Source organism: Dromaius novaehollandiae, chromosome 5 (genome assembly GCF_036370855.1).
Source record: "Dromaius novaehollandiae isolate bDroNov1 chromosome 5, bDroNov1.hap1, whole genome shotgun sequence".
Taxonomy (NCBI): domain Eukaryota; kingdom Metazoa; phylum Chordata; class Aves; order Casuariiformes; family Dromaiidae; genus Dromaius; species Dromaius novaehollandiae.
This window is the reverse complement of record NC_088102.1, coordinates 35019835-35041389: the sequence shown is the minus strand read 5'-3', so window position 1 is coordinate 35041389 and position 21555 is coordinate 35019835. Positions and strand designations below refer to the sequence as shown.

Genomic DNA, 21555 nt, shown 5'->3' with positions numbered 1-21555 from the left:
TTTCCTAGACACAGGGAATTTGTGTAACATTAAATGTGACTGCTGCCCATTACCCAGACAGGGACCACCAAATCTACTCATTTTATACCTTAAATTGTGCCGAGATTGTTCACTAACCTAGCCAGCCTCTTGTTTTTACATGCCTTATTTACTGTGAATACTATTTATAATCGGCTTTTGACATTATTTACTTTTTTCTTATATTCATACAAATAGTTTTATACTCTAGATATAGTAGTTTATCATTTAATATATTAAGGGATGCTTACGACATAACTAAATTCCTCCACCTCTTGGCCCTTTTTTGAAAAATTTACTAGATGCCCAATATATTTAATATTCAATAGCATGTGAGAATAATTTTTATGCAACTCTGATAGTTAGAAAGATAGATAACTCAATTATTAGATCATCTATCAAAATATTCAGATGTATAAGAGGCTACTAAAAAGATTGATGACTGAGAAAGTCCACTGATTCTCTAGCCATCATATTCACACATTTGGCTAGACAACATTTTTTGCTGCCTTCACAAGCAAGCTTCATTACCCATCGCTCCACTGAAAAGAGTTTATCATGAGGCTGCCATCTTGGCAAGACTATTATTTAGATGATAAATGTTGGGGGAAAAAAGTGTGTCTCGATTTTTTTTTTTAAGATGAGCTTTTTGACAGATAAAACAAACAGCATCTACATTTCTAATTAACTTAAATTTGGCAGATACAAATACAGGTCAGTAAAGCTATGATATGCTACTAGATTATCTTCTGTCTGAATCTTGCCCTTAATTTGTAAAATGTAAATTAACTAATTAGAAGAAAAGCAGTATTATTTGTGACAAAATGCTTCTTCTATTTCTTTGCTCTGTGACATTTATGATCAACTGTAGTCCTTCATTCTAACTTCTAATAGATGCATAATTATGCTTATATTAATTTATAAGGCTTTTAATATTTTAAACCAAATGAAAAGCTTGTGATTTCTGAATGCTAGAAAGCACAATGCACTCTACAACATGCACCTAAACTACCTATTTGCCAGCTTCATTTCATTCAGAATGTTATGTTGCTTGCATGTCTATGTAGAATGCATATAGGTAAGAAGACACCATTTTTAGTATTCAATACCAGACTCAAAAGAAAAACCCTGTTAGTATTCTTAAAATTTTCCTGGAAATCATTGTATCCTTTCGGCACATGACGTATAGCAATAATAATACAATTGTGCTTTGTTCATTAGTACTAAGAGTTAAATTTCCTTTTATACTCCTACTTCCCTCCTCAATTGTCATTTGAAATGGATTAGACTAGCAATTATAGAATTACATGAAGGAAGAGGGAGTTGGTCGTTCTTGAGTTTCAGCCCAGCAACTTGACCTTGTTAAATAAAAAATATATGATATCATAGTTTATAGGAAAGGATTCTTTTTGCTTTGCTTTGGTTTTAACTATTACTAGGCAGATAAAGACTAAACAATAAGAAATACATTGAAAATGTCAGATGTAAATGTCAATTAAAAATTACAAGGAATTCTGAAAGGTAAGGTCTGTGGGGGGTTGACATTCTTTGACATAGTGTAGTGTCTGCGACCAGGCCTTTGGCAAGCATAGCAGCATCTATGCTGTCAGCTCTTATCGTACATAAACTTAGATGCTTGTCTAATCTGAATGAGAAATACCAGGGAAATTGGAGCTGAAGCCTAGCAGTAATGTAGATGGAAGCTGAAAACGCTCTGTCTGCACTACGTGAGAGTCTCCTGTGACATGACAGTATTTGAGACAGTACAGAAAAATACAAGGAAAAAATAAAGAAAGCTATACAGTGCTCCACTTACTACTTTTTAAGTTGAGAATGTAAGAATCTAGCAGTAAAACAAATTTAAGTGCTAGAAGTAATTTATAATGAAACTCCCGATTTGATGTCCATATTGAATACAATAGTTAAAGAGAATAAAGCATTAAAATGTATATTTAATTAACAGAAGTCTTTCAAATATAAATGCTAATATGTACACAGTGTGGTCCGTTCTTTCCTTTGACAAAGTGAAATTTGATACAAAATAAAACAAACTAAAAAGATCATCAAAGCAATTAACATTATAGCAATGTTAACCATGAGCTGTGGTTTCCATGAGAAATGTCTTCATGGTCTATTATTGAATCACTTTGTTAAAGATGAGACAATTGGTGAAATATTAAAATATTACCTTTGAGCTAAAGTAAAAAAAAAATTATTTTTTGCATCAACTACATGATTTTGATGCTGTTCATGTTACATTGAACAAAGATCTTGTTTAAGATTACTCTACTAATTGAAGTGCAGTAAAGAGGGAGGGAGGAAGAAGCAAAGCAAAACTCGGCGTGGGTTAAATTTGACGAGCATTGGATAGCTAAACAAATCCTAAGTCCCTCAGTGTTGCAGTAAGGTCAAAACCTTTCAGCATTGTACCAGTGTGTCAAAATATGTCAACAAACCATCATACTGCAAGAAGAAGAATGACCTTTCAGTTCTTTATGTTTGGGCCGCCAATGAAGCTTTGGATACTGGGTATGCATGAACAGTTTTCCTAGCCACTTGACAAATGCAACTCCCAAGGTTTCCTCCAAGTCGAGCTGTTAAACTACTGGCTTTCGACTTACCAGTACAACTTTTTAAACCATTTGCAATAGGAGAACATTGATGCTGTTACAGAACAGACATCTATAAACCCACAGTATAATTCCCTCTCTTCCCAGACCACCTACAACTAGACAACAATTATTACTTCAACAGTCTTCACAGTAACATATGTTAAACCATTTTAAACAGCTGAACAGAAAAAAATGTATATCTTTTTGATGTTCTGATTCAGTCTTTGTTTACATATGATTCATCCTTTTAGTCAGCTACAAATGAACTTGAACAGAACACTTCCCCAAAAACCTAAAAACACATCAGCTATGTTTGTGACTGAAATGAAATCCTATATGTTTTCTCCTTTCCTATTTATCTGAAACATCTTTATTCTAGAGGACACGGATAATTTTATTATTACAACTGTTAGTTATAAATGGAAGTCTCAAGAGCAGACTTAACGTATTAACTAATAACTCATTTAATAATGAATTTAGGTTTCTAAAAAGTATGTGTGCCACTTTAAAATTTCTTATGGAAAACTGGCTCTTTTAATTCTTCTTTCAAAAAAATAGAAGCACACAACTAAGGACATTTAGATTACAACAAAAGCGGGGAAGGAATTTAGTAAAGGGATGACTTAATATCCTTATTCAAAAAGAGAAGACAAAATGCTTCTCTCTCATTATGTGAAATTACCATTAGTCTAATATCAGTGTCAAATACGACATTTTCCTACGGTCTTCCTCATATATAGTAAAGTTTTTTTCCAGCTAATAAGAGCATCAAGCTTTCTCCTGGGACTCTCTAGAAATTATATTCCAGAGTGTACATATGCCTTAGCCAAGCTTGCAGTGAATACAAAAAGTAAATTGTTGTATTTGAGTTTACAACTTCTTACAGCAAGTCACTGACAGTACACTCATTAATTAGTATTTAAACTGTCTGTTGTTGATCTCTATATACCTCTTAGAAAGCAGCAGCCATGCCTATCAGCTCTGATCAACAGACTTTTACAGGTGGGACTCCAATTTTTAATTCAAGTCAGAAAAAAAATGATGAAATCATACACTAGGGGGAAAAAAAAAGAAGTAGCAGCACTGCTTTAAACCTTGGAATAATTTACAACTTGTTCTCAGACTCTGTTTTAAGGTGCAAATCTGTATCACTTCCTGTTCATGCTCTTCCAAGTAGGTTTGGTCATACAGACTACTTAACAGTTTTTATCCTCATGGTTACATGAAACATATCAATGTTTGTCAGTGAACAATGAAAAAGAAGTGTGCATCTACTACACATGCACAAATCAACTATGCTTTGCACATGCAGTTGTCTTGTTCATATGGTGGCAGAGACAGACAGAGCCCTGCTCAGATACCACTGCTTTGGAGGAACACATTGAGGGAAAGAATCCTGCGAGTACCTGAGTCATTTTAGAGTAAGTTCTTTCAGTTTATAAAATAGCTTTTTTTCTAAATACTACTCTGCAAAATCAATCTTGGAATATGCAAAACAAAAGTTGCTTTTTCTTGTTTCTACATTATTAGTGAAAGTTCTTAGTATCTAAACAGTGCCTTGAGTTACAGCTGTGCAAACCCACTGACAGGGTATGGTTTGTACATTTTTAATGGGAAGCTTAATTTGAAGATGAGGTTGCAGTGTAGCACTGCAATTGAAAATTGCTTAACAATACCATTGATGTATGAGCCATAAAAAACCTTGCTAAGCTGTCCCTGCAGAACTCACAGTAATAAAAAGGTGTTCTTTTGCACTGAGGTGAACAGACATGGTTGACTGCATCTAGGGAGCTGTTCTGTTAAGTGAGAAAGTGCCATTTCTTTCCTGTCACTATAGGCCAATTTACAATACTCACAGATTTAGTTAGCACAGAGTACAGGATTTAATGAAACATAAATATTGCAGCAAAGAAACCACAGCTATGTTCAAAACTTTCAGTCAGATTGCCTGCAGAATTAAACTTACATCTGTGACAGATCTAGAAAAAAAAACAGGAACTTTTTCAGTCTCACTCCTACTTTTCTGGAAAACAAACAAACAAAAACCTCAATGGAAAAGGTCTAAAACCTCTCCCGTTCATTCCTTTCAAATTATCTAGACACGTATTTCTATCCACATCTAACAGGTGATGTTAAGGGTTTTCTCTCCAATTTCAATTCAGCTTTAAGTTCAACTAACAGCTCAGCTTTAGGTTCAACTAACAGTTCAGATTTACAGAAACCTACACGATGGGTTGAGTGTCATGATATCTCTATTATGAACTGATGCACCTTTTCCAGATCACCTATATGCCTTCTTCAAGAGGAAAGGAGATGGCACAGGTACAGATGAATCAATTGGGAAACTGGTTCTCACCTCAAAGATCCTTGCATAGGCTGATTCATTAAATTATTCAAAATTGATCCACATTTTGGGCAGCTACTATGTCTTTTTGTACAAACAGTTTGAGAGAGCAATTGAAGTTGATTATCTAAACTGCATACAACCTAATCTGTCCACAGCTGTTCATTAACCCAACTATCATTACATTAGAAGAAGCTACAGTGATTAAGAACTCATTTCAGAAGATGTTATGATACTGTTAGTTTGGCCCGACTAAAACTAAGAGGTTTTGATCCTTACGAAAAACAACAGAAGTCTGCCTAATTTCCATTCTTAAACTGTCATTAAATTCTGGATTTAGGGAGTAACAAATCTCACTAATGGAATTTCTAGTTTTCATCATATGAACTTACAGTTATTAGATATTCAAGAAAGAACATTTTTATAGTTGTTTTTAACACTATAAGAAAAGACTCAGCAAAATCTGAAAACTAATTCCCAAACAGTTTTATTGATCCACTTGTCAATTCAATCTAGCTTTAGTAACATTTAAGTTACTTGACTAACATTGCTGAGAGATGTTAATCCATTTCTGAAGTTTCAACATTAGTTACTACATGATAAAAAGTAAAATGAAGTTTGCCTTGATTTTGGTTGACTGATGCAAGCATAAGAGAAGTTTCCTTCAGAAAAGTCAGGTTCAAATGGTACACATTATTCTGAAGTGTTTTGTACTTCCTCGCTCAAACCAAAAGTGAAGAATCACTTTGTTCAGTACAAAAAAGTCAGAAACAACTTAAACTTTACACTGGCAATTTTCCTGCAACCATGAAATGGATCAGTCCCTCAATCCCATTTGTCTACTTAGCTTTCATCCCGTCTCATCCCATACTTTGTTGGTATCTTTATGCTCACGTCTTGCATTAAAATTCACTTTTAGGAACTGGTTTTCCCTGGTAACATTTTAGTCCCCCAAGTGTTGTCTTTTCTCTTCAGAAAATATTATAGCCAGTACATCAAATGGCCTCCTCTCACCTGGGCAGCTCCATTTCTTCTTGTTTAGACTTATGTGCTAGTTCAGCACCATGTCCATCAGCATCTTTGCACTGTTTGCCTAGATATCATTATATACTCACTTTTTTTTTTTTTTAAAGTCTTGTACTCTGGTTATTTGTGTCACAAATTCTTTTCTGTAACTTTTTTGTAGTATAGTACCTTTGCCCAACAACTGACAGTCTTGCTGTCTTGCTGAGGTTCCCATATCCTAGATTCCAGTTCTGCAATCCACTCTTTTCTATTGTCAAATAGCTGGATGTTCTTTAATCAATGAAGTACATTGCTGCAAAATCTAACCCTGCACTCCAACCATGTTATTCTCAAGATCTATCCACTGGCTTCCCTTCCTCTGCTGTCTCAGACAGAAGCTGCTTCTAAGGTATTTCCCAAGCTAAGGCTAGCAATTTCCACCTTGTCATTTTCACACGTGACTAAAACATTGACTAAAACAGTGATTGATGGCCACAGCCTGGCCATTGATGTCAGCATATGCTATTAATTGAATGCTCAAGAATGTTTGCGCCATCTTCCACACTGTCCTTCAAATTTCATTGAAGTTCTCCTGTGAACACCGGGCAGACTTCCTTATTTGTACTTTTAAAAATTCTCCACTAAAACTCTCCTTTACCTCACTGATAATGCTTAGCATGCTGGCAAGTGAAGATTATCTCCTTCTTTGTATTCCACCATATAATTCATCTTCAATTCCACTTCTGTATCTTCCATTTTTGTATCATGTACAATCTTTTGTATCTTTTGTACCTTGTCTAGGATGGTCAGATTTTTGGAACAAACAAGTTTTTATTTTGTCTTCATAAGATGTCTACCACAACAATGGTCTAACCAGTGAGGAGGCTTCTAGTACTATGAAAAGATATACAAATATATACCATAGGAACCTTTGCAAGAATAAAGCAGTATTATTTTAACAATCTTTAAATGAAAAGATCTTTAAACTAACAAAATCAACATGTTCAAATATTCTGTCCAGCATAAATCATTTCTCCTTTAATGTTCCTGCAACTACTTATCTTTTTTTAACTTGAAGAGAATATTTGGTTTTACTGTAAAGTGTAGATAACATGCAGAAAAATATTTTTTTATAAACAACACAGAGCAACAGAATTGCCTTAGATACAATGAGAGTGAGCAATACAATTTTCTATGTACAAAGCCCACTTGTAAGACTGCATGGATTTTATGAAAAGTTTGGCACCTTGCAGATATTGCTAAAATATCACAGTAGACATTTCCACCAAGTTCAGGTACTAAAAAAACTGAAATGCAACTCCTGTACCAAAATAATTTATCATATTATCTACTGCCACTATAAAATCACCATATATGATCTATCGCATTTAAACAATTATGATGTGAACTTTTCACAAATATTTCAGCATTCCAATTTGACATACTAATTAATGTAATGCAAAATGTCAGACTAGTTACATACATTTTATTCACATGGCTTAATACGAAAGCCATTAGTGTTTTTTCCAGTAACTTCTTTTTAAAATGTAGTACTATCTATCTATAAGGAAAAATAATAGCCATGTACCTATTCCAGTAGCTCCAAAACTGGTCCTGCAAGTAGGCTTGGTGGCTACTTTCATCACCAAAAGAAGCTTTGCTTTCAATCCAGTGAATTATGTGTCCTTCAACAGCTAGGGTGACAGCAGAAAATAAGTGAGCTCTGAAAATCAAACTCCATGGCTTTTAAGAGTTCTATATTTGTGACTTCCCTATTTGCCCCCAAAACTACCACATGACTTATACTTGCAGCAGAGTTCTATACATGTAAAGATATCTTTCAAATATGCACATTGGATATTTTTTCAAAAATGACTATAAAATATTTTAATGGATAATTATTATAATTTCAGTTTAATTATACCCTATTCTAGAAGTCCTCCATTTGCATTTATTCTAACGTAAACAGAACGTAAAGAAAAAGAGACCAGACTAAAGTGCAACTGTGCCCTATTTTTCCCCTTATTTGCTTCCTTGTTGTCAGAAAAAGAGTTGAAGACTCCTGGTAAATAATGGGGCCAGTTAGCCAAACTGCTGAAAAGAGAAACTTCTCAGCAATGTGGAGTGGAATGTGTGAGAACAGCAAGAAAGGTTATCCTAGACATATATATATGTTCCTTCTTTCTTCTGAAAGATCAGCTATGCTTCATCAGGGAGAAGTAAGGAAAAAGAAGGCTTATATCAAAAAAGTGATTCTGAATTTCAGCTTCTCTAAATGCTCTTTGGTTTGTGTCCCTCCCCATTTCTTCTAGGAGGGAATTTGCAATATTAATGAATTTTTCCTTTTTTTTTGTAAAATGACAGTCATCTCTGAGATTGACAACCTATTTTCGCAGAAGAAATCATGGGAATCACTGAAAAATCATCTAGTCTCCGCAAAGGTAACGTGGGGTAGTATTATTTAAGTCTTTACAAACATTTGGTTTATATTGGATTCACTATAGCATTTACAGCCCTAATGTCTTAGTCTCAGTCTGACCTGAGATAAGGTGCTCTAAGGGCATGCAGTCCTAGATGCGCGATACAGCAAGGTTAGAAGAGGCTGCAGCAGCACGTGGTTGACCATAGACTGTAAAATTACTTGGGAACTGTGGGTAAATATTCATGAAGTTGGCACACTGAGATCTGTAATGCCACACCTACTCTGCTATCAGTAACCAACTTGTGTGGGCATATACAATAACTCTCGTCCAATACCTTTAGACTCCACAGGGTATAGTATCTGAGGCATAAACTATGGAGTCAGTTGAAAAGTAATTTCTAGGAAACATTTGCCTTTCCTAGCTATTTATTGAGTCACAAAGAAGAGAATGTAAGGACAGACCTTAGTTCAGATCTGACAACAAGTAGAAGATTATTTCCTGCCAATCTCAAATGACTGAAATCATTTGAAGGAAGTGCATACTATCACCAAATGGATTTTCAGAGACTGTAACAAATCCATGCAAACAAATTAATGAATTATTTTTAACCTTCTATCTAATAGGGTAGTATTACAAACCCAGGAATTCTTTTGGGGTTTTCCCACAGTACCTTCTCAAGCATTTCAAGAATCAACTCCATCTATTTGCTTTCCATTAAGTATTCATCTAATCAGGCTCCTGAATATCCAGGATAAAATGTTATCTGTATCTGATGTAAAAGTGGATATCTGAATATCAAATGCAAATTGTATATTGAAGTCCAAACTATTTCATAATCTTCCCTGCTAACTTTAGAATTGAATTAAAAAAAAAAATCTTCTCCCTCACTCAAGCCCTTGATGGCTTCCTGTGAATCTCCAAAGATGAGAGCTATGGAAATAAAGGAGCAGATATTGAAAACTCTCTAGGCATGTCTTGACAGAAGTAAATTGCGGATCATCATAATGCTAAATCCCACAGTCTCAAATATGGAACAGTTCAATTACAAGGATATTATTTACTTTGTGCATACAACCACTTCTTAATGTCACTACCGTAATTATTTTCTTTTTTCTTTTTTTTTTTGGAACCTAATAAAGAGTACAAACATCGTGGCGCTGAAGGAGGTCTTCCAAAACTTTTGAGAAAGCTCTCATATGCATAGTTGGTTACGTCCTGGGTAAGACAGATTATTGTGTTGAAAGATGGTATCTCAAGAACTGCTGAGTAATGACACATTTTAAAGTATACATTCAATTTCTTACACCACTGTAAGGATCAATGATCTTGATAAGAATCTCAACTGTTGTCAATCCCAAGAACAAAAAAAAATCAGTCATGCATATGACTTTCACCTAGTGCTTTCAGCCTTTTTATTTTTTCTGATAACCAAACCAACCACACTTGCATAGACAGTTGCTGTGTTCTAAGCAGGAGAGGCAGAAGTCTTTTGGTCTGAAAGTCAGTTTCCAAAAGGTGATTATGAATCTTTTATACTTGGAGAACATTGATGTTTTTTCTTCCGTGGCACAGCCACTAGGTCATCTGATTACCTTAACAATTTACATGGCCTCATGACCAGAACATGTAGATGAACTTTGACATGGCCTTTATACCTACTTTTATATCTTCTCGCTTCTTGTTATGTAGGCTGTTAAAAAAACAATAGCGATCTATAGGGTTGTATTTAGATGCTAAGCAGTGACAGAAGAATAACTGCACAGTGACAAACTTTTACTCCATGATCTTTAGGTGTAATGATATTACTTCTAAGAGTGCTTTGAATTTGATCAGGTCTAGAAGTTTAAAATAAGTATTTCAGAGTTCAGTTCACAAAGACAACAGACAGTGTAGGTTAGAGAGGAGTGGGGTTTGGGCAGTTCTTGTTGTTGCCTTTTTTTTGTGGTGATGATGCAAAGATGTGCAAAGACTGCCAAGGAAACATTGAGGAATATTACTTATGATCAAACAGCTGTGTTGCAAACTAGAACTTCTTACAACTACTGGGCAACTACTGAAAAATCAGAATAATATTGTATGATCTTATAATATACTTTACCTTCTCATGTCTTACGTAACCATAATATTTTAGCATAAACATTTCTACACAAAATAATAAGAAATCTTTTAAAAGACTTACCTACTGGTACTTCTAAAATAAAGTCTGGTGTTTTGTCATAACCCTTTGCACGAAGCTGATCTTCAGCTATACGCAGAGAACAAGAACTATTGTTTATAAAACTATTCTATTAAGTAGAAAGCAGTATAATTAACTCTCTTTTAAATAAGAGTGCAAGAATTACTAATGCAGTCATACATATCTTTCTTATGCACGTAATGCTGTGTCAGATTAAATGAACCTTCACAGAAAACCTGAAGCATGGATATAAAAATGCTTCTTTGTCATTTCTGCATTTTATGTCTTCATTATAAACATCATTAATTCAAGCTGTCATACAGTATTATATAACCAAAAAAATTCAAAATAAAGAAATGTATTTGCTGATTGAAAGAAGGGTCTCCCCACACTAAGAAGCTTGTTGAGATTAATCCTACCAACATCAAAAATGTAGCTGCCTTCTTGATTTTATTTTAATGTTAGCATAAAGTTGTTAAAAAACAAGAACAAAAATCCTTCTTTTCCAGTTGGACATCTATCAGAAGAGACAGAAGCCACAATTTTAATTTCTCTTGCATCCTGCATAATGTAGAATTTATCCAATTTCTCAAAATACAAAGATTAAGAAATTTTCTTAAATTAACTATACAACTCTATTACTTATGAATATTAAAGCTTTCAGGAGCATTTCAAGAAATAATACTACAGAGTGAGGAAGATAAGATGCTTGTTCTAAAAAAAAAAGAAAGCACACAAAGCGTTCAGTATTTTCTAAAGTATTTTCCTTGCTTTCCAATACTATTACACTGGTATTTCTGAAACACCATTTCTCCATTAGATTTTGGAGTGACCTGGTCATTCAATTCCAGACATGGCTTTCTGTCTTCACCCAACCTCAACTAATGGCACAACCTACTAACAAGTAAGGCTGTGTAGTCCCTTAACACCTACTGGGCTGTTGACATTGTCATGCATCCTATTCGCCTTTCTACATCACCTTCGATTAAAATTAATGGCCCATTCTTACTGTTAGGTAGCTTATTTCCAATCCATTTATCAGGTTAGGACAGTAGTTTCATGGCCAATGTTCAGAACTCAGTTTTAGAATACTTTGTGCATACCCTGAAAGGTCAGCAGTTTGAGCCCAAGCAATATTTTAATAACATGAAAAACATTCACAGCTTGTAAGAAATTCATCTGTAGAAATCAAAATATTTTAAACATGGCTAAAGCAAATTTCCCTCTTTCTCACCACAAAATAAACATCTTAAGTAATTTTTTATTTTATTTAAATAGTGAACTAATATTTAAAGTAGGACATTAGTAATTTTGGAAAGTTGTACCATCATTAATTAACTTAATAATATTTAATAATTAATATTAAATTAATAATAATTAATTTAATTGATTAAATATAAACTGCAATAGCTACTATCCTTTCTGATAGCTGTAGTATTTTTATTGAAATTTGAGAATATTTCTTCACAGTAGTACATTATGTTGTAAATACAAATCTTGGCAATTATATCACAGTGAGCTCCTAAAACTTTTCTGGATTTGGAGTCAGACTTGGTTGTTAGTTATTTTTTCAAACTTAGATTATCAGGTATATAGATAAAAGGTATTTACATTAACAAGGCTCTAGTTTAAAGCAACTTATGAATAGACAGTTTTATGCTATACTATAAAAATGAGTTAATGTTCTAAGCAATTTCTTAATTTTGATAAGAATAAAAAAGAATCCCATTTCATCGAATTCCATTTAACTATTACCAGTTCTTAATTGTTTAAAACAGTTCAGAAAAGATGATCAGATGTCCTGGTGGAAGCTTTCACTATTTAAGAATATACAGATAGCAACACAAAGTTCAGTCTCTTCCATCACATCTAACAGAGCTTAGTATCACAAATTCAGGGAAATGACCTTAAAAAAAGCAATAAAAATGAGGACAGATATAAGAATAGTAATTTTCTGGTATGTTGACTCAGCATGTCTCTGAGCTGGAGTGTGCACCTGTATTACTTTGAATACTCTTCACCACACTTTTTTTGAAGAATCTGTCTGATTACTTTTGAATTGATTTGACTCTAAAGCACACCCTGACCAAGAAATGTTTTTTGTTTTAAATCTGTTGCTGAATGTTTTCTCTTGGTTCCCCTTTGTATTTTGTACTACAAGAAACTGTGGAAAATATATTTTAAAACTATCTTTATTACTGACATGTGTTGGCATTAACATATGTGCATATATGTTACATCTTATTCTTCTTTCAAATATTTTGAACCTCTGTATCTTTGGGGAAAAAAATACAGAACTCTCCACAATCACCATAAACATGTTTTTTTAAAACAAATCCTCTTACCAAAACAAAAAAGGTTCAAGCTTTTCAGCTCCAATATGTTTCAGATGGGTCCAGAAGCCACAGAGATACCATTCTGCACACCTTAAAAGACCTTTCAGCCCTTGCATTGGATAATGAGAATGATTTAGGACTGCCCGAATGCCAGACCACAGCAGCTTTGATAGTACATCTATCCATCCTTAGGTTTGAAATCCACGTTGGACCAACCCTAATGAGTAGTTTGTCCCTAGATTCTCCACTGGTTGAGATTTCCAATAACACTGGAGCTTCTTATTTAACCATATCTTGACATTCAATCGTAACAATTTAACACACCATTTTTCTTATACCAGTCTCTGGATATAACAAAGAAACCAAATATCCTTCCATTCCTGCGTGAACGTGCAGCAACTGCAAATTTATGATTACCACAGAAAATGTCAAACATTTCCTGATTTATACCCATGCTACTGGGACATCATGGTTAGAGCCAAAAAAGGTTAAGATTCTAGACAAAGGTCAGTTATATACCTTCCCATGATAGCTAACATCTTTCCTAATATATTCTGGGGCAGGCAAAGACAAGATGAACTCAGATCTTACACAGAACCTAGTCATATCTCATATAAAACCTAGAAATTCTAGAACCTAGAAATGGCATTTGGTAAGGTAAGTGAACCACTGATGAAGTGAAGGCTGCTAGCCTGTTTTGAGAGAATGCTTCCATTGATCACCTAAATCTTAAGACAAGATGATAAAGACAACTTGAGAACTGTGTTTTTCATGGAGAGGAAGTGGCATACATTTTCCTTTCAAGAGCAATACCTAATGAAAATGCAAAAACTACTAGTTTGCACAGGTTTCCAATCAGTTTCTGGGTGAATCTGAAGGTGTTACTTCTGATCTGTAAGCTTCTAAAGCTAACTGCTCTAGAAACAGACAAATTGCCTCCCTGACCTTAAAAGTTGATTCATATTGCCCCCAAGATTATACTGGGGCAATTTATAACCACCGTGCCATCTGACCATACTTTCTTCTCCTGCAGTATACTCTGTATTGTCTAGGTGAATGCAGCAATACAGGAAGTTTCTTAAATTTTTTGAAGAATTTCCTTTGTTAGGGAGTAGTACACTAACATGGAAACTGGCAGCATGGATCCCGTTTCTCTAACACATGGGTTACAAGGTAACAGAATTGGCAGTACAGCAATCTAGATCGTAAGCCTTCCTCAGCACTGGAGCTCAGTCCTACTTATAGCCTAACAAAGACTGAATTTGTTCACGTGTGAGAAATGCTGTCAGGTCTTCTATTTTCCAGAGTTTTCCTTCAAGTTTTGTAACTAATTTTTGAGAAAGGAAAGATTTTATTGCAAAGAGGTTGAGTAGGGTTAATCTTGCAGATACTGAGGAAAACATCTTTTTCTTTTTTCTTTTTAATCACACCCAGAATCTTAGAGAGACACATGAATTGCACAGAAATAATAAATATAACCACCTAGCATATCTTAAATATAAATCTAAATATAACGACTAAACAATACTTCAGTAGACATAAAATGTAAATCATAAATTAAGCTTTCTCATTTATCTCTTTATATGCTGATGAGCTAACCCATTCTGGACATTTTGATTTGACAGCACAAATTTCTTCAAGTTTATTTTTAAAGACAAAATTGAAGCCCAACAAAGGTCATTAATCATTAAAATTTAAATCCGGTCTGTGTACAACACAAACTTGCACAAGGCCAAAAAAATGACAATTGCTGGGTTGAGGATCCATTAGTGAGTCATCTAGTCTATTCCCTTATATTGTGACAGGATTGATTTCATTAATCCCTTACCAATTTTGATGGATGACTCTCAAGTCCAGCCTTAAATTTTTCATTGAAGGTGATCCCATAACCTTTCCTGGCAGCTTGTTTTATACTTACTGTTCCTAGAATTGCTTTAGTATTTTAACTCAACATCATCTTTCCAACTGCAGATTAAGGGCATTACCTCTATCTCTGTTCTTATAGCCAAGTAGGAATATAGCCTACTCACATTTTCATAGTTTCACTTGCAAGTCTGTACGCAATAGGTATTCCTCTCTTTTTTCATTTTTCTCTAAAATAAAAGAGCACACTAACTCTGTTCCTTAAACATATGGGCAAATCTTTGCAAATCTTCTTTCAAAGTTTTAAAATTTGTTTAAGGTTTCCAAAATCTTAATCAAATCTAGCTCTAGGAGAGATCGTAGTTTCTGGCAAAACCAGTAAAATTCCCATATCATACAAATTTAGTATAAGGCTGAACCATAACAAAAGATAACATTTCATTTTGTTATTGTCTTACCACATAAGGAATCCAAGACTTATGAAGTCATCATAACTTTATTATCACAGTAAGGGAAATGATGTTTTAAATACTAATCATTGTTTTAATGGTATTTAAATACAAGTAATATAGTATGGGCTAAAAGAAAAAAACTAAAATCACTTTCGAAGAAATTACTCTTTAAAATAACTTTAAATATAGGGATTGGGAAAAGAGTGTTTGCATTGGTGGTGGGGAGACACAAAAAATTCAGCAAAAACTGCACAGAGAGCTGAATGAGTGAATCTTCTAGCAGTTCTTTAATTCATAAAGCATTTTGCAGCTAATATTTCTTGTGCTTCCTCTTAAGTCTTACAAGGCCTAGATTATGGCTAATATCTCATGACACCAAAAGTAATACTGCAGCAGATATTAAAGCATTTTTTTCAGCTACTTATTCTATAAAATATTAATTGCAAGCCTGTGCATGTGCTGTATATATAGGGTATTAGGTAACTGAGTTCTTGCTCAGTTCTAAATCAATACAAGATATCATTTACAGCATCAATCATTTTTCACTCTTCCTTTACCACCTAATACAACGTGTGTTAAGCCTTTTTTTTTTGAAAGTAAACAGTCACTGAAATCTTTGAAGTTAAAGATTCATTGGCTAGTCTTTACTACAGATTCTTACCTATGAAAGACAGATTTTTTTCCAAAAGCATTTCTCGCAGCAAGACTTCATGCTCATGCCCAATCGCGCTGACAGTTTTAGGTTAAGAAATAGAAGATTACTTTGGAAAAGAGCAAAATTCAGAACAACATCTCAGGTAAATGATTCATTCATGACAAAATTTATCGGCCCTCATCTTCATTTCAGAGGGATTAATGATTTGAACACCAAGTTTTGAAATCCATTAAAGGGATTTTCAGAGGCATTTAGCACTTCCTGAAAATCAGTCTATTGTACACAGCATTAAGTTTACGAAATTGAGACCCATTATATAGTACTTGTTCAGTACAAATAAGAGAGGTATTTTCCATCTTCTTTTTATTTTTTCCAGAACTGAAAATAAAATATGAGCTTAAAACATGTGCTTAAATAGCTATTAAATTACTCTCTACTGATGTATGTATCAATTCTCTAATTCAGCAAAGAACGAAACAAACTGTTTTTTTCTTTATACTCTGAAATTGATAGGCACTAAATCCATCTGAAACATCTTACTGTAACAAAACATCCTTTTAATTGATTTTTCAGAAGCATGAACTAATGTCAGGGAAGGATAAAATAATATTTTACAGTGAAGTTCTTTTCACTTCACTGACAGCCTGTTGATCCAATGTGCTATTCTTAGTATTATGTAGAAAGTCATCACATCAAACATTTTTATTGTATCTGCCTGGAGGTCAAAATTCTATTCTGGAAACTTTCAGGAAGAATCTTACAGATCATCATAATAAAGGATCATGTATTAAACACAATTAAATTCCTAATTCTGGTTAGAATAACTTCTGCAAACTTTAACTATGGAATGTCTTACCATTATAGTAAATTACTTAATTTCTGTCAACACTTTATGCTGAACAGCAGAAACCATAATTGTAAGTAATCATTTCATACATTTACACATTTTTTATCAAATGAAATTGTATCTGTTACTAGCACTTACAGTACAAAAAAAAGGGCAAATGAATGATGGCAAAAATGTAAGACAAATACTGCAAACAGAATTTATAGTGCACCATAAGCAGAAACACTTAGACTTAGTCTATAATAATACCTATTATTGATGTATGGCAATGACCATGGGACAAAACTTGTAAATAACCTCACAAGCCATTTTCTACTCATGCAATCCAGCAGCCTAGTTTCCCGTAAGCATCTGAACTATTACTGAAAAATAGCCTCTTGGCATTTACAAAGAGGTTGACTTCATACTTTAGTCCATGCATATATAATTAGATAGTTATATTTAAAATCAATATGCAATCCTTCAGAAGACATTATGCTTTTAAAACCTTAACTTTAAATTGATTTTTAACTATTTTATGTGCCTTAAAATTAACATCTAATTCAGCAACATACTTGCAGATAATATAGTCACACAGCTAAGTATTACCAAACTTTTCTGCACCAAAGTAGGACTGAAAAACTTTTCATTACTCTCACTGATGTTGTTCTATATTGAATAACTTGATTTGAACCAGAATCTGGAGAGAATAGGGAAGACCTTTTAGGCTGCAGAGAAATTCTTTCTTAAAAACTATCAGTAATCCTATATATGTATTATCTTTTAACATGACATTTTCAGAAGACTATAGCCACACTGTTCATCAAAAAATCCTAATCTTATGCACCAAATTTTGGATATCAGGCTTTTTGACCCTTTAAAAAATGTACCTTATTAGATTAATCCACTTTCACAGAGCTGTGTTTAATGTTGAGGTTAGTCTCAGTGAATCCTTAAAAATATGATTAAAAACACTTTGGCAAATACAGTTAGAACTCTATCTTGCTGCCATTAAAGCTAATGGGAACATGACTGAGCCTGCAGCAGATAAGAGGCAAATATTTCTAATGGAAAGAACACATTTTCAAGTAACCACTGCACGTATCACAACCTCAACAAGTGTTAGGAAAGTAAGGAGAAAAATCTTCTCTAATAACTGTCTACAGTCAGTATCTTCTTTCTCCTGCGTACCTAAATGCCACCATGGCTTTTCTATACTGCAGCTACAGGCTGAAATCCAGATCTTTTCCCAAACTTGATATAGAGATTTGTGTCAGGGTTCCCTACAGCTTGGGAGGAAATTATCTTGCCACTGCGCTCAGTGGTAGAAGGTCATGATTTTGAAATTGTTACTTCAATAACAGACTGAAATAAGAGAACAACTCCTCCAGGACATTATAAAACAGATCTTGGGTCACAGGTATCACTCCTAACAAATTATAATCTTTTCTGGAATACTCAGTACTGTATGGATCTCCCGCAGTAGCCTCACTGGATACTGAGGATCTCTGATTAATCATTTCACCATTGCTTAAAAAAAAAAAAAAGAAAAAAGAAACCCTAAAACTCAAGCTACATACTTCAAAAATAATGTCCTTTCCATAGATAGCCTCATTTCCTTTAAGAAGACGAGAAAGTAAAAGAACTGCACTTGAATGTCAGACAAAATTTTAAAAATACTAATCAGTCAATCAATCGCAACTTAATTTACATTTGAAAATATTCCAATTAAAACTCATTTTCATAATGAAGCTAATACCATAATGTTGATCACTATCTATGGAACTTAGTAATGTAATCACAGAAGAGTTGAGGTTGGAAGGGACCTCTACATATCATCTAGTCCAAACCCTTGCTCAAAGCACGGTCAACTAGTGTTAACAGAAAACCAGACGTACATTTCAGGTAATCAAAACCAAAAAGGTTCAATCAGGCATATAAATGTGCAGCCACCAAACTGACAACTTTCTGTTGTCCATCTGATTTTTGTTAAACAGTATAAGAGAAAGCTCTGCAGTGACCCTCTAGCTGATTGAATGTAAAATAGAGGAGTATGAAACGTGTTTTGTGAAGCAGAACTTTATGTCAGGTTAAAACCAGACACATCTCCACACAGTCTAAGCTCGTCAATTGTGCACCTAAAATTTTATGGGAAAGGATACTGTTTGATGCAGTCCACCAGTGGTCCATAACAACAGTCATTCACAGTACACTGCAGACAAATAAGAAAGTAGTATAGTGATGGGCAACTACAAAACTATTATAGTTAAACAGTATCTTAAAAACAGTAATTACTTTTCCTCAAAAAGGCTATCAGAAGCTGTTCAGATTTAATCACAGAAAACAAAAATTGCGTGCTTTTATTCACTATAAAAGCAAGCTATTAAAAAGTGAAATGCTCTCCTCGCAAATATTGCAGTGCCATTTATGGTGCACCCTGACCTCAGTGATAGTTTACGATGACAGTAATTAAATGAGCTTTAAAATCTTTTACTCTGCTAGGCAGATAACAGCATTGCCACAGAAAAAAAAGACAACTGTGATTAATACCTGATAGACTTGGTTTGCTAGAACTCCATCTGGAATCTGAGAAGGGTCCCGTAACATACTATTTATAAGAGTCTTGGAGGCTAGTGAAATAAAGAACAAAAACATACAAAAAACCTGTTAGCTCAGTGTAAATATATCACTATCCACTTGGCAGGAAGCAAGACACACTTTTATAAAGGAAAACACTGATGATATTGATACTTTTTAAAATCATCCAACTGGCAACTACAGCAACTACAGACCTGTGAATTTGTAGCTACTTATCCATTATGATATGATTTACTCTAATAGCCTTGAAACACCAAAGCATTTTATTAGCACACTCTGAAATCAGGCCTTGGGTTACTTATTCAATTTCACTGGACAGTTTGTGCCTCAGAAGCATCATGCACAGTTCCTAGGGAAACTGCTTTGTATAAAGAAAACACCTTAAAGAAGATATGTAGAAATTCAGACAAAATTTATAAACAATGAAGCCTTTGGTCTGAACCAAGCACATTATAGATTTGGTAATTCCAGTTCAGTAGTTTTCAAAATTATTTATTTATTTAGCAGCAACACCTTTATTTGACTATATTTAAAATATGGACAAATATTGGTAGATGACTTCCTGTGCTATTTTCAAATGCATAAAGCTAAGACACAGAAGAAGCCATAAGTAAGTTTAGAAGAACTTTTCATCAGTTTTTTATTCACTGATATTGGTATTGCAATGAAAAAATAACATAAATCAGGAGAGGTCTTTACTTTTAAATATGAATGTAGAATATATACCAAATAATTAGTAATATTATTGGAAAAACTTTATTCTAGAAAAATGCCTTCTACAAACATCAAACATTCCATTTTACAGTCTCTCAGGGAAAAAGCAATACTACTGTATGAGCAGAAGCTGCCTCCTTCCTGGGAACAACTGCTGTTAGAGTTCAGCTGATGGTATATTTATACCAGCAAATCCTTACATGTAGACCAAGCTCGACACTAGGAAGACTCCTAGCTTTGCCAAAGATTTCCTGTGTGACTTGAGGCAAATTCTTTTAACCTGTGTGTGCTTCAGCCCTTCTGTAAACAAACATAAAAACTACTTTTCTCCTGTTCCTTACCAATTTTTTCCCAACTCAGGAACCAATCCTGATGTCAAAGGAAGCATTGTCACTCACTTCAGCAACTGAATCAAATATCTTTACACAGTACACTGTGAAAAGGACTCTTGGAATTTGTGACCTGCCATAAAAGCAGTAATGCTAGCAGTAATAACCAATGTTTGTAATGCAAAGGCTGTGCTGAAAATAAAGGAGACAGTCATTGCAATGGTTTCCCCTATGTTGTCTTCTAGAAGCATCACATTCAGTTGGAAGTAACATTTTTAACAAAATATTTTGTTCAGAAAACTATATCCTAATGTAAAAGAATATAAAAACCAAAATGAGCTTAAAGGCTTTGCTAAAGTTATAAAGAATAACATGATAAAAGGGAGCGGCAAAAGTTTGTTCAAGCATTTTTGAAGAGAATGGGATACTAAGCCAAACACTTCCAGACGCATCATACCATCTTACACATTTGTATCATATTCATCTCATGTGAAATAAGCACTACTTTTATTATAAATTATATAATATATAGGCATTTTATGTTAGCTGTTGTACACTGTTAAAAAACTATTCTTTGTATGCAGGATAAAACCTATGCAAATATGAAACACACGGCTCTCATGTAAATGCCCTTTATTAAGGTTAAAAGTTAAAACTTTTCAACATGTGATATTTTGCCAATAGAGAGGTTTGACTGAAATCGTAGAATAAGGAAGAGTATAACTGAAGAAAATTTAGTGGAATTCACTGCTGTAAGGGGCTACTGATTTAAATATCATGACTTTTTTTTTTTTTTTTTTTTTTTTTTTTTACAAAACAATTAAGTTACTTTATGACGGAACAAAAAACCAGCAAAACCCCACAGATTCATATTAGTAAAATGTTTAGCTAGACGCTACTTTGACTAAAGAGCTATTGGTTCATATTTCTCTACTTCCCTCTTTACTTCTGACACTGGCAACTTCAGTTTCACATTTAAAGTTACAAGATGTTCTATTCTCACCTGTATCAAAGTAATAAATGAATTGGCATACAGAATTTTATATTATGCCGATGTCACACTCATTCTAAAAGACTTTAAATTAAGCCTTTAAACGGCCTTAAAAAACCCACCACTGTACTAGCATTCAAGATACTATCCTTCTTAAATAAACACATCTGCTTATATAACGTTCTGCAAATTTATTTTTAAATGTATATTATT

General features: G+C 33.9%; 1 protein-coding gene across 10 annotated transcripts in view; it reads right to left on the bottom strand.

Moving 5' to 3' along the window:
* CDIN1 (CDAN1 interacting nuclease 1) overlaps nucleotides 1-21555 on the bottom strand; it is a 131022-nt gene that overhangs the window by 57905 nt on the left and 51562 nt on the right. For 4 of the 10 annotated variants that reach the window (XR_010389378.1, XM_064512425.1, XM_064512428.1 and 1 more), the window contains exons 6-10: nucleotides 19261-19340; nucleotides 18873-18922; nucleotides 15891-15958; nucleotides 10582-10647; nucleotides 7568-7673 (exon numbers count right to left, since the gene is read on the bottom strand). Coding sequence is in view for 9 of the 10 variants with exons in the window: in XM_064512425.1 (XP_064368495.1) it covers nucleotides 7568-7673; nucleotides 10582-10647; nucleotides 15891-15958; nucleotides 18873-18922; nucleotides 19261-19340 (370 nt within the window). In the remaining variant the exon portion in view is untranslated. Of the gene's footprint in view, nucleotides 1-5445; nucleotides 6874-7567; nucleotides 7674-9662; nucleotides 10093-10581; nucleotides 10648-15890; nucleotides 15959-18872; nucleotides 18923-19260; nucleotides 19341-21555 lie in introns of those variants that run through there. The other 6 variants (XM_064512430.1, XM_064512427.1, XM_064512429.1 and 3 more) reach the window with 3 other exon arrangements.